Genomic DNA, 12761 nt, shown 5'->3' on the forward strand with positions numbered 1-12761 from the left:
AAAAAATATAGGCTCTAGTTCAAAGGAAATTATTTTGGGGAAGTTGTATGGTCTGTGTTTTACAGGAGGTCAGACTCGATGATCACACTCTTCTGACTTTGTAATCTATGAATCAACAGTATGCAGACAGAAGCCCTTCTTTCTTTCTTTCTTTCTCAGCTTCCATAAATCAGTCAGGTCTGATGCTCTCCATGAAAAGAAACGTGTAATTTTCAAAAAGTCAATGATGGGTACAATAGAACACCCTACTTTTGACAGCATAAGTTAAAAAAACCCAGACAAATAAAATCATAAACCCCAATTCTCACCAGAGAAAGGTTTTCAAACCCAGATCCTCTTCTTTTCTGAATGTGCAGTCCTCTGCTTATTTGAGCCTGTGATGTATCTGCTGTATTTCCTAAATCTTCACCTCCATTTAAGCCTTTGCTCCTCTTACTGCTTACCAGTTTAAAGCCAAATTACAGCTACTCCAGAGCAAGTGCAACAAAAGAGAGAAGATGTATAAACCCTTTCATCCTGCCCCCTCCCCACCCACTTTGTGCAGTCAGGCAGAGGGTAGTCACAGCTTTGTTGCAGGCTCTGGGCAATGCAAGGGGCTGGGATGGGCAGTTATTGCTGCCAGCAGCACTAGTAGTTAAACAGGAGACATAGCTCATAGCGAAGAGAAATAGGAATGATCCTGTCCTCCCTGGCATAATGGCAGGCCTCTCTCATGACTTGAGCACCTTGCTGTAGAGCATTAAGCGATATGACTACACATCTATCACCTGTAGTTTGCTCCCCTCATTCTTTCTTCAAGGGAAGAAGAGTATGAGCTATGGAGTGCTTTGTTTTGGTAGGGTGAGGTTTTTTTGGGAAAGGGGGAGGTTTGCCTTTGTCTGTGAATATAGAAATATCTCAGAAGTGACCCTTTACCTGTCAGTCACAGGTGAGAAAAGTATAATCAGCCTCTCTTATGGGATATCAATTTTCCAAATGCCCTTTTGTGATGCAACCTTGAAACGCGGTATGCCTTATTCATTAAAGGCTCCCAATATTTCTTCCTTTAGAAGTCTTCAGGGGCTGCTTAATCAGCATGGGAGGGGAAAAGAATCCAGGAGCTGCTGAGGCAGTTGGGCAAGTGACTGACAGGGGATTCTTGATGGAACCCGGGAAACTCCAGGGAAAAAAACCCCACATATGAATGTTTCCATGATGCAATCTTGGGGTTAGACTTCTCCAATATGGAGAAATTAGGGCAATCAGAGGTTGGTAGCTCCATATAGTAGATTTAGCCAAGAAAATTGTTAGAGGTCAGGTAAATGCATTGCAGGCACTGACTCTAGTAATCAACATACACAGCTGTACACATTATTTGAAAAATAAAAGACTAGCAGAAGAATACAAACTCTGCATTCTTCCCAGCCTGAATAAATCATTTTGGTGGTACTTAACTAGCTGTAGCACTTGTAACTGTAAAATACTGTCACTTTAAGCTCTGTCTTGAATTTTCAGAAGCTGATAGCAGGATTTAACTTCAAAACATTTACAACTTCTATACAAATAAAACACTGTCTGCTATTTTTAGCAGTTTTTCATGATGCTATCTGGTTCCATTATGAAATTTTCTATTTTACTGCTTCATTTGAAGCATGCATGATTTATACAGTTCTTTTTCAAAGTCATGTGTTGAGTTAGATTACTATGTGCCACAGAAACATTTTCTGTATAGTTCTGTTGTTTAGGGACTTAGGTGCCAATCTTACAATTGGAACTGAATGGGCAGACCCAATTGCATGGTGCAGATCAGAAGCCATCTTTGGTCAAGTCACAGCCATTAAAAAGGAATTTGTCCTCAATGGATATAACTTCATTAAAGAATGGTTCTCATATTATGATACAGTAAAAAAACTTGCTGATGAAAGATGGATATTCAATATGCACCATATGTCAATGAACCTAAAAGTTTATTTTTTGCTGTAATGCAGAAGCAAAAATTACCTTAAAATTTAGATATTTCCCAGGATAACCTGAAAGCAGGATAGTAATGTACTATATTTAACATACTATTGTATCATTCTGATAATAAGCAAATTGCTTTAAGATCAGTATTAGCTTTAAATTAATAATGCACAGCACAACATCACTATTCCAGCCACTAACTGAGTCTTCAGACTTCATGTTATGCAGAGAATTATCAATTTTCTGTGTTATTTAATTCTTTTCCTTTTTGTTTTTAGATAATAGGGATTCTGGCATAATTAAATCAGAATACGATAGCACAGCTAGTTCAGTGGTAAATATGCACTTCCTTAACAAGGGCATGCGTAGAAAATACTGCAGCAGAGAAAAGCAGACTGTACCATGCTGTCTGTAGATAGGGGGTTTCCTATAGATGTTATCTTTTACTCCAGTGTCTGAGAAAGAGGAAAGAAAAAGGAAAGACAAAAGAGTAAGCAAACAGTTTAGACCGTGCTTCTTCTGTTTATTCTAAAAAAAATAAAAGAAAAAAATCACTTGAGCAGACACCATTCATTCATTTTAATGTGTAGTAACTGCTATTACAATACAATGCAACATTTCTCATCATTAGTACACACTTAAAACATTCTGGGCTGCATAGTTGCCCAAAATTTTTCATCAATCCAAAAAGGGATATATTAATATGGCTCCTTACCCATCAGTCCATTTAGTAGATGAGTACTTAAAAAAAATCAGCCTAACATCATATCTGTAAATTCAACAGACCTGTGCAACCAGCAGTAACATTTAAAGATAACAACATCTTCTAGGTTTAACATAAAATAAAGTTGTCTCTTTGGGCTTCTCCTAGTGCAAACTTGTTTATACACAGAAAAATATGAAGAATGTAACTCATTGCCTTCTGAGATTATGTTTAACAGCTAACATATTTTCACTCTTCAGAAGAAATAAGGTTTTTTTGTAATTGTTGTTCTACAGTTCACAAAGCAATGCAAAATTAATTGACAATTGAGGAGAAAACAAACACATGCCACAACTGAAGATTAAAAGCTAAGCAGTGAATGCCTACCTGGAACATGGAAATGTCTAGGAGCCTGCTGATAGGCAGAAGGCGAAGATTTGCTGTCTGAATACATGGATAAGCTTGGAGTGCTCCGACCACTTTCACTGCCTCCAAAGGGAAGAGCAAAGAAAGCAGATAAAAGAAAAAAATGGAAAGCAAAGTAGAGTATTTCAAGCATAAAAAGCATACTCAAAATGACTTGTTAATCCAACATTTTTAAATAAATAGTTCTGTGTAAAACCTCAACTTGCTTACTGGCACTATGTCTGGTTTCTGATGTGACTCTTTTAGCAAAGGCAATACCATACAATGGTTCAAACACTAAACTGACCTAGGAACTGGAGTTTGCTATATCAGCAATAACACATACTTGATGAATAACATCAGATATCATCAGCCTTGTAGTTCTGCTTTGAAATCTAAAATTCTCTTTTCAAAATGTGATGCTGTTAAAAAAATAAAATAAAAGAATCTCCAGGAATCTGTAGGTCCTTTTTTTTTCCAAATGGCTCCTTCATAGCCTTAACTGAGTACATATATTAGGGAATTTTAGCAAAGTTTAAGGTTATAGCATTAAATTATAGCCTGCCCTAAAACCACCAGTGAAATCATTCAGTAATGTTAAATTAGTTCAAAGCAGGACTGCACCAAAAATCAGCAGCTATGGCTGAGTCATGTCTTATTGGATATATAAATTACAAAATAGACTGTTGTTGAGATCTTGTACTATGTTTATTCTAACTTCCCACCCCGATAACCCTCCACGGGATTTTATTCATATGCAGACAGGGTTGGATTATCAAGTCATGGATCTATAATGCCATAGCCAACTTGGCAGAATTTAAAGATACAGAATATTCTATTGATCTGTACCCATTTATACACTTATTTTGTTAAATACTCTTCAAATATTCCATTCATTTCCTGTCAATTATTCCTCAGAGCACACTCTATGGCATTATAATGCTGCTTGGCAAACAAAAAAGTAAAGCTCTACTTTTTTGGGACTTGTAAAATCCAGTTCATGTGTAGCATTGTTAAGCAACTGGTAGCTAAACATGATATTTTTACAAAGCATAGAACTACTGACAATTTGCAGTAACCATTTGGAGCGCAGAATTAATGGAAATTAATGATGAAGGTATAGCAGATCTTTTGAAGAAAGGCCAGCAGCCCAGAATACAGCTTTAGATGTATCATTGATCACTTCCATGTGGGAGAGAGGGGTTAATGGGTAGCTTTGGGTTAGTAGAAAGCCCATAGCAAAGGTGAAAAATCTGGTAAACTGGGGAGGAGGCAGGGGATTGCTAACAATTCACAAAGCCGAGCAGCCTCTGTTGAGGAGTACTGGAGAGACATTAAATACAGTCTCAGAGAACGTCATGTAGTCCATCATTTTAGCCATGGGCCCTGCCGTTGATGTGAGTATTGCTATTGACCTTAATAGGAGCAGGAGAAGGCCCTATGGGAACAGAGGAGAGTGCTGTGCATCTCATGAATATTCCTGCTAATTAATCCATTTTATTGTGGGACTGTTACTTCCTTGTACAGTGCAGAATTAAATGAAGATCGTTAAAACTACAAAATAATTAGGAGTCACTGCCATCGTTTAGCAATGACTTGATAAATTGGTAACAGCTTTTGAAAAAGTATTCTACATAGTCCAGAGACTGAAATTGGAATAACATTAGTTGATATTCTCCAAGTACTACCAAGAACTGAGGGCTTGATTGTGAAGTTACTGCAAGCCCTGAGTAAGGAGCAACATGTCAATCTGCTGCCCTAGGAGCAAAACCAGAAGCTGAACTGTGACTGACAGAATCGCATCTTGCTCCAGGGAGAAAGCCCGGTGTGCCAGCCATTTACTGGGCACAGATTACTTCCTCCTCTATGCCAGCTCAGCTGCTGCACTTGCCTCACTCTCTGTATTAACTCACCTATGTAGTGGATGGGGAGTAGCAGCCCTGTACAAACATCTCTACCCTTTACACTGTACCACACAATGCAGATTGCAAGGGAGTGTCTTATACTTCTTTACCCCCTTGCAACGGGTGCATGGGAGAAATCCCAGCCTCATTCTAAATAACAGGGAGCATGGCATGGGAAATAACCGCTTCCTGATTAAGGTTTATGCACTCCATTGCATTCCAGTTATTACCATCCCCCCGAAATGTCACATCCCAGGGTAGAGTTTGCCTGGAGAGGTTGCTAAAAAAATCAGAAAGGGCATTTTAAAGTTATGGTGTTTTCAAAAGATGCCTGCCCTCGGCATGCTCAAAATTCCTGTATCACTAAACACTTATAATTGGGGTATTGGAAGGCATGGCCCTTAACACATCACATACTTTGGGCACTTAAAATAGTCCACATGGATAAAAGCCTCATCAGACAGGACTGGGGCCCCGTTATGCTGGGAATCATATAAATACAGACAGAAATCCTCTGGAGCAGGCGTTATCTTCCTGTTATGTTCAAGGGACCAGAAGGAAGAACGGAACAGGAGGAGAGAACTTGGGGAGAGAGGACAGAAGCAGGGAATGCAAACACATGGAACTGAAGGCTGCAATTCTGCCAACTGCTCTGTGTGGGATCCACCTCTGTGGAGTAGTTTGTAAGATCAGGGCCTAGATTTCTATTAAAAGAAAAGGAAGAGGCAAGCTATTCTTGGGGTCCATTATATCATACAAACTGAGCCACCATTTAAATTATTAAAGTTATATCAAAAATTTGCCACTGATTCTGAAAGCATGTAGCTGGATTTTGCATTTTACGTGCCAAATTATGAATATTTGGCAATAAATCAAACTGAAGGCCAAAGTAAAAGGTCCCATTATCCAGCTTACAACACTCCCTAAGATCCTCTATAACTGTCCCTTGCCTGAGATTTCCCTGGGTAAAAACTGAGTAAAGACTCCATGTCTGATCCCATAGAATATACAACTACTGGAGAGAGCAGTTTTATAAAGTTTTGGTTTGGTTCTCTGCCATTAGCAGGGTGAAAAAATAGAATCATGAACTCTTTCCTGGATTTCATTTTATTTTATTTGGAAAGAATCCTGAAAGGTTTACTTTGAACTTAAGTACAACCACAGAAACATACTCATGTCTCTTGGCTCTTAACGAGACAGGCTGTCCTTTTAACCTTGTATGTTTGCAGTGTAATGACCAGACCTCAAAACATCAGCCCTTCTCATGCTATTCCATGGTTGGTCAGGAAGAATATCATGTCTTTTTGTACCTCCTCATTCTCAGCAGCATGCTGCTTATTGTCAATCCCTTACATTTCCAATCTAGCCATTGATACAGCAGAACTTTATTTTTGTCTTGGAAGACGGGGGGTCTGGAAAGAATTTTGCAGATTCACGAAGCATCTAAAAGACTATTGTAAGGGTAGTGTGCCTGAAAATCCTTCCTGCCCTGGAACTCTTCAACACGCACAGTCACCACTGGCCTCAAAATGGCAATTCCAGAAATTATTTCTGAAATCGGGTCATTTTACATGTCCATATGTTAAGCCGATGGACTTGGTTTTTATTTGAAGTCTTGAGAACAGCAATGATTCTTTCCAAGCTTTCAAAGCCAGTGAGTACTAACGTGGAATAAAAAGGACATGTCCTGGAAAATGTGGTTCTTAAATTAAGAAAGGCACACTCCACTGCATTGTAAAGGTGGGATTTTCCAAAGCTCTCAGCATTGGCCTAACTCTCACTGACTCCATTGCATCAACGAGAGCATAGTCAGACCAATCCTGAGCGCTTTTGAAAATCCTTACATTTCTGAATTGTGATGGGCACTAACTGTGGGATAAGTAAAGCTGCATTCTTACCAAGGCTGCCACAGAAGTCAGAGAATTCACTTTTATGATTAAAAACAAACAAACAAAAAACACCCAACCTAGACATAACCAGATGATTTGAGGACTTTTGTGTGCAAGTAAATGTGACAGTGGAGAGTCAAACGTATTACACCTGCCAAGATAAACTGTGGGTGGTAAAGAGAGAGAGCAGACACTCAGTGACAACGTTCTTATGGCCAAAAAAAGGGCCAACCCGATGAATTGTCAGTGAGGGCCTATGATAAAGCCCACTGTAGTTAAGAGAAAGGCATACTGGTGTGGTGAGGTTTCTCTTGCTAAGCCAAGCACAGCTCTAATTATTTGAACTGAAATGGCAAAAAAAAAAAAAAAAAAATCTTATTTTGAGCCCATGGCACTTGACAATAGTTTATCTATATTCCTGTGACTTTTGCTCTTCTCACTATCATCTCTCCATAGCTTTTCCTACATTTTTAAAAACAGAGAAGGTAAAGTCAAACATTTATCAAGATAAAGAAGGAGGGCATCCTAGTACTAAGGCACTTGAGGATCTCAGATCTCCTTTTTTATTATTTGCTGTGACACTAATTCAATGTACAACAAGGGGAAACTATGTAATATATATTTAACCCATATGTAAATTGTATAAAAATACTTACCTACACCTCATAGGAGAGTTGTGAGTTTTAGTTAATAAATGTTTGCAAAGGGCTCTAAGCTCTTTGATAACAGGTGCTACAGAAGTGCAAAATATTATTATTTTGGTTGTTTTAGTAATTGTTATTTTGTAACAACAGGCTGCCACTTGATGGATTGTTTTCCAAACGATAGCAATAAATAATTGCTGCTGCACATGGCAACGACAGGTAGCCATGAAAATATACTGGTTTAAGTGTGATCAAATAGAAGTGCTGCTAAGCAACTGTCAATTGACTTTCAAATGAGAACATTCCACACTGTGTAATCATGCAGTGCCTACACAGACAGGTTTTCTAGCTAAATGCATCAACTCTGATAAAACTGTCCAGCTTTACAGTACACATAAAACTGTATCCAAGCAGAGACTCATGTGATACAAGAGTGTGCTTCAGCCCTCCTAGAAGTGGGGGGACAGAATCTTTGTAGGTAGACTGTCTGTTAAAAATGGCATCACTTTGTTTAAATTTATTCTTTTTCTTCCAGAATTCTCTTTTGAGGCTCACATTTGCAGGGTATAGGCCTAATTCTGCTCTTATTTACAGCAATGTACAATGCACCTGCAGGGAGTCACCTCCTTTCTTATAACTGCTCTGATGACAAAGCTTTGCTTCATCAACTCAAATAGGACACAAAGATAGAGGATACAAAAGTAACTGAAAATGCTTGTGATTCGTGCCTGTTTGCTTCCCCTTCCTCCCCACATTAATCCTAGTGGAAGGATGTTGTTGGGATCATTCAACATCCCACCTTCCTTTCTAATGTTTAAACAACATGCCAAGCAAAAGTACACCCTGCCTCAAAGGTTCCAGAGATTCCCCCACCACAGTGGCCTGTCTTCAGCATGCAGAACATTAACAATTAATGTGCCCTTTGTGATATATTTTGACAGGAACGAGCATCAATTTATCCAAATAAATAACAATAAAGTTTCTATGCTTTAAAGTAAATGGGCCATATCCACAGCTGATCAATGGAGCTATGCTGATTTAATCAGCTGTGGATCTGGCCCAACAGATGTTAACAGTGTTAAAAATGGACTAGCTCTCTAAATACATTGGAAGAAAGATGTATTTGATCCTCTAGGGTGTTAATGTCCCTTATTCCAATATCCAGTTAGCTTCATTAAAACATGGAAACAAGGTTAAATATTTTTGTAAACGAAAATAAACAAAATTTACAACTATTCCCTCCTGCCCCCCATCTTCAGATTTTTTTCCCCTTTGGAAAAAACATTGAACATTCACTGCAAAAAACACAGCAGATCCCAGAGACTTACATGGTATGTGAAGAAAGCACTCACACAAAGTTAAGACAGACTATCCTGTTGGAAGCCATGCTTGCACAAAGAAAGTCAAAACACACTTGGAGAGGTTATCACAGCACAGTTGGCATTCCTGGGCCTTACCTTTGAAGAAAGGGATGTAATGATGTCTGAATGTAGATGTAGGGCTTGGGTGTTGGGGCAGGGAGATGCAGCTACTGGTACCAAGAGTCTGAGTACCAGCTATGGGGCAACAAAGAGTAAGTGAAAATAAACTGTTTTGTTCACTTACTGAAAGCCACAAAATATTCCTAGCAACGACACCCTTCTCACAGGAGCAGTTTTCTCTTGATGACATACAAACTTGGAAAGTATATTTTAGCTCCAGTCTGTCTTCTTGTTTCTAAAACAACGCAGGTCATAGTATGCATTTTGGTAAGGGACAGAGACTTTCCATGAATGGAAAGAGAAAAACACACAAAATGCTGATAACTATGTCCTGGGTTACACAGGAGGTCAGACTAGATAACCAGCAGGGCCAGATTTACACCTTACGCACCACTAGGCACAGCATCTTCAGTGCCCCCCTGCCTACAGTTGACTTTTGTGTTTTCTGTAAAAAATTAAATGAAAAAAAATATATAAACACAGCCTCCTCGGGAAAGCATGAGACCCTCCGCCACGCATGGCGCTCCCAGCCCGAGCCGGGGCGCCGCCAACCTGCTCCAGGCTAGGCGCAAGAAGGGGACTGTTCCTTTCCCCACAGAGAGTCCCTGAGTGTCTTCTGTCCCTCCTGCAGCCCAGCGTGGCAGCTCTCCCTGTGCAACTGAATGGGGCGCCAGCCACAGCCTTTCCTCTCCTCCATGGCATGGGGCAGAGGCAGTGGGATGGCTGAGACTGGGAAGGGGCTGGAAGCCCCCCCAGACAGGCTGACTTGGATGCTCACTCTGCCCCAGCCCCACACGCAGGGCGGCTACCAACCCACGCCAGGAGCCTGGCTTCCTGTAGGACAGCTGTACATATTAACTTTTAACCCACTTTTAACTTTTACGCACCCCTAGGCACGTGTCTACTGTGCGTAATTGGAAATCTGGCCCTGATGATCAGAATGATCCTGTCTGGCCTTGGAACCTATGAATTTAATAGGTGGAAAATCAGAAAATATTCCAGAAGACCATAACCTTACTATAAAGCACACTGAGGAAAATCAGTGTTTTCAAAAGCTGCAACAGGGATGACATGTTCATAAAGGGTCACAGTGGAATGAAATGGGGAGATCCAACATCTCTTTCTTTGCTTGGAACTTCATTAGGGCAAGATCCAGCTCCCACTGAAGTTGCTACTTTACTGTTAGCTTAAACTATACAGGATCAAGCCCACAATGCAGGAAAATACTTAAGCACATGCCTAACTTTAAGCATCTGAGGAGTCCCACTGAAGCCCTTTTTTGTTGCAACACCTTGCTCTGAGGGCTAATAGTGTCAAAACAACAAACACAGGGAAAAAATTATTGCAGCCCCCCCCCAAAGTTGTACAGGTTTATACCCCACTTTGGGCTGGGAATTGTTTATATTTTCCTTCCCCTCCCCAACCTATTCCCATAATGTGAAACCAAGCAGAATCCTGATGGAGCTGCTAGAGTCTCAGCAGAGACCAAGTCACTCTCCACAGTAGATCTGCGATACTTTACTTTTTTTCCACCCCCATTAAAGACTGTATGAACTATGAGACACAATTTTCTGTCAATGATTTCTGTAACCCATACAATTTTCATTTGTATTAAGATTTCCATTTGAATGAAAGCTTATTGATGAAGAATCCCCTGATTTTCACAATGAGTTTCTGATCTTGAAGTAAAACACTCTTTAAGCCCCATTCATTCACCAATATTTCTGTTAGGCTCATAGAGTGACCCGGGAAATTATGTAACTCTTTATTGGGCACTTTATGGCCTATTTTTTAAGGGCTAAATCCTGCAAAAGCCAACTATAAATACAGAGTATCCTGACATAAATCAGAAGGGGCCCAGAGGTGTATCACTGCTGTTACTATGACCCCTGGCTGTAACAGGGGCTGCTGCAGCCCCTACTATAGGAGAGTTTTGACCAGCAGATTAGACTGGTCCTCCAGTTTGGTCCTTAGCCCCCACAAAGCAGCAAAGAGAGCCACCGTGAAACATTACTCTGCAGTTCAAAGTCTCTTGGATGCATGTTCAGTCCCCGCACTGCGTGGTGGAACAATTGTGGCTTTGCTGTTTAGATTTCCATGAACAGAAAGGCTAGGGGCAGGATTAAGACTTTAATCCATTATATTTTCTGTTTTCAGCTACCACCAATTTAACACATAATTTCCTAATGTCTATTAAGTTTTATGAAAAAAAAATCACTGCATGTGCATAATCAAAAGTACTTGTTTGTTTGTTCCCCTGGGCAGCTACATTCACATTAACCAGCATGTTGTAATACATTTGAAAAGGGAGGCTGGAATTGCTTTCCACACTATAAACCTTTCCGTTGGTATCTTCTACACTTACTAAACAGGCCAAAGGGGAAGGAGGGGAAAGAGAGATTAAATGAGCCTGCTTGTCAATTACCTGGTCTGCTGTAATGTTGAGGAGAATGGGATGTTGGAGTGTAGCGACCATAACCCAGAGATCCAGTAGAACTAGGACTTGAGGTTCTATACTGTTTGAAAGATCTATCATCTTGGTCGCCCTGAGAGGAAAGGGAGGAAATCTAAGTCAATAGGAAAGACAGACTGAATTACAAGATATTCAGAAGTTATCCATATCCATTGTTGTTTTTCTGCCCTATATGCAAAAGATCCAATTCTGTCTTCATGCTCTATGCAATCATAATGAAATGAGGGCAGAATACAGCCATACACATCTCAAATCTATTAAGAGTAGAGCAGTTCCAGAATTGCCAGACATAATGTCAGAGAATAGTCATATAAACATGGGAGGCAGTATGTAAGAAATGAATCTAACATGAAAATACAGTTTGAAAAGAATGTACAATAGCAGCAATGTTCTGTTTTAGCACTATGTGCAGAATTCCTAATTTGTTTGCCCCTGGTATTTATTTGTTTAAATACGAGCAAAATGAATGCAAGATGACAGCTTTTACATTCATTTTGTACATGTGTAAATAGTCAGACAAAGTGCCAGACAGTATAGATTCGGGCCTCGTCTGTTTAACTATGCTACGCAGATCTACTGTGCCTGCTGTGTAACACATTCTGTACTATAAGCAAAACACATTCTAACACTCAGGTGATCAATTTATGTATGAATATGCATCATTAGATTTAATGTTCTAGCATTACCACTTTCCATTTAAACCTATATCCTAAATACTTTAATTCTTGCAAATATACCTCACAGGGTTTTTCCCTTTTTCAGACTTAGGCCACTTCTCCCACAATCACTGCCAAGATTTTAATTCATTTTGTAGCAAGTTGGTGACTGAAAAAGTATTGTTTTCTTAGGAAGCAAAAGCCCCCATTATGTAGAAATCACTTTTGGATAACTAGTATCACTTTGGGATTCAGTTTTCTCAGTCCATAGTTAGGAAAATCAGAATGTGCCTGGTTAAGGTTGAATTAAAAAGAAAACAGTCTCAGATCAATCTCTCCAGCAGAAAAACCTGTGGAAGGGGGACCTGAGAGATACCCTTGCAGAATTATTCCCCTAGTATTCCATCGTGGGGGTTGGAGAGGGAGAGAGTGCTCCTCTGCTTCCACCCTGCCCCAGCACCCTGTCCTAAGTTTATGGCAGTGTAGCTCCATCATACCCACACAGCCAGGATGACTCCTGGCCACAGCTGTCCCCTGAGGTGTCCAAAGTCTTATTATTATTCCAGGGTCCAGAAAGGGGACAACATGCATCGTTGGCCCCAGTTCAGCCATCAATTCCTTTCCCCCTAGCCAATGTATTACCTATTCTGTCTCCCCCTGACCTC

General features: G+C 40.0%; 1 protein-coding gene across 7 annotated transcripts in view; it reads right to left on the bottom strand.

Annotated features, from left to right (window-relative positions):
* The window catches only part of ABLIM2 (actin binding LIM protein family member 2), a 239178-nt gene that overhangs the window by 54232 nt on the left and 172185 nt on the right, over positions 1–12761 (bottom strand). For 4 of the 7 annotated variants that reach the window (XM_032767236.2, XM_032767231.2, XM_032767232.2 and 1 more), the window contains 4 exons: positions 11393–11513; positions 8944–9042; positions 3032–3133; positions 2343–2396 (listed from right to left, as the gene is read on the bottom strand). In XM_032767236.2, coding sequence (XP_032623127.1) covers positions 2343–2396; positions 3032–3133; positions 8944–9042; positions 11393–11513 — 376 coding nt within the window. The remainder of the gene's footprint in view (positions 1–2342; positions 2397–3031; positions 3134–8943; positions 9043–11392; positions 11514–12761) is intronic. The other 3 variants (XM_032767235.2, XM_032767233.2, XM_032767238.2) reach the window with 3 other exon arrangements.

The sequence above is a fragment of the Chelonoidis abingdonii genome, chromosome 5 (genome assembly GCF_003597395.2).
Source record: "Chelonoidis abingdonii isolate Lonesome George chromosome 5, CheloAbing_2.0, whole genome shotgun sequence".
NCBI classification, from domain to species: Eukaryota; Metazoa; Chordata; order Testudines; family Testudinidae; genus Chelonoidis; species Chelonoidis abingdonii.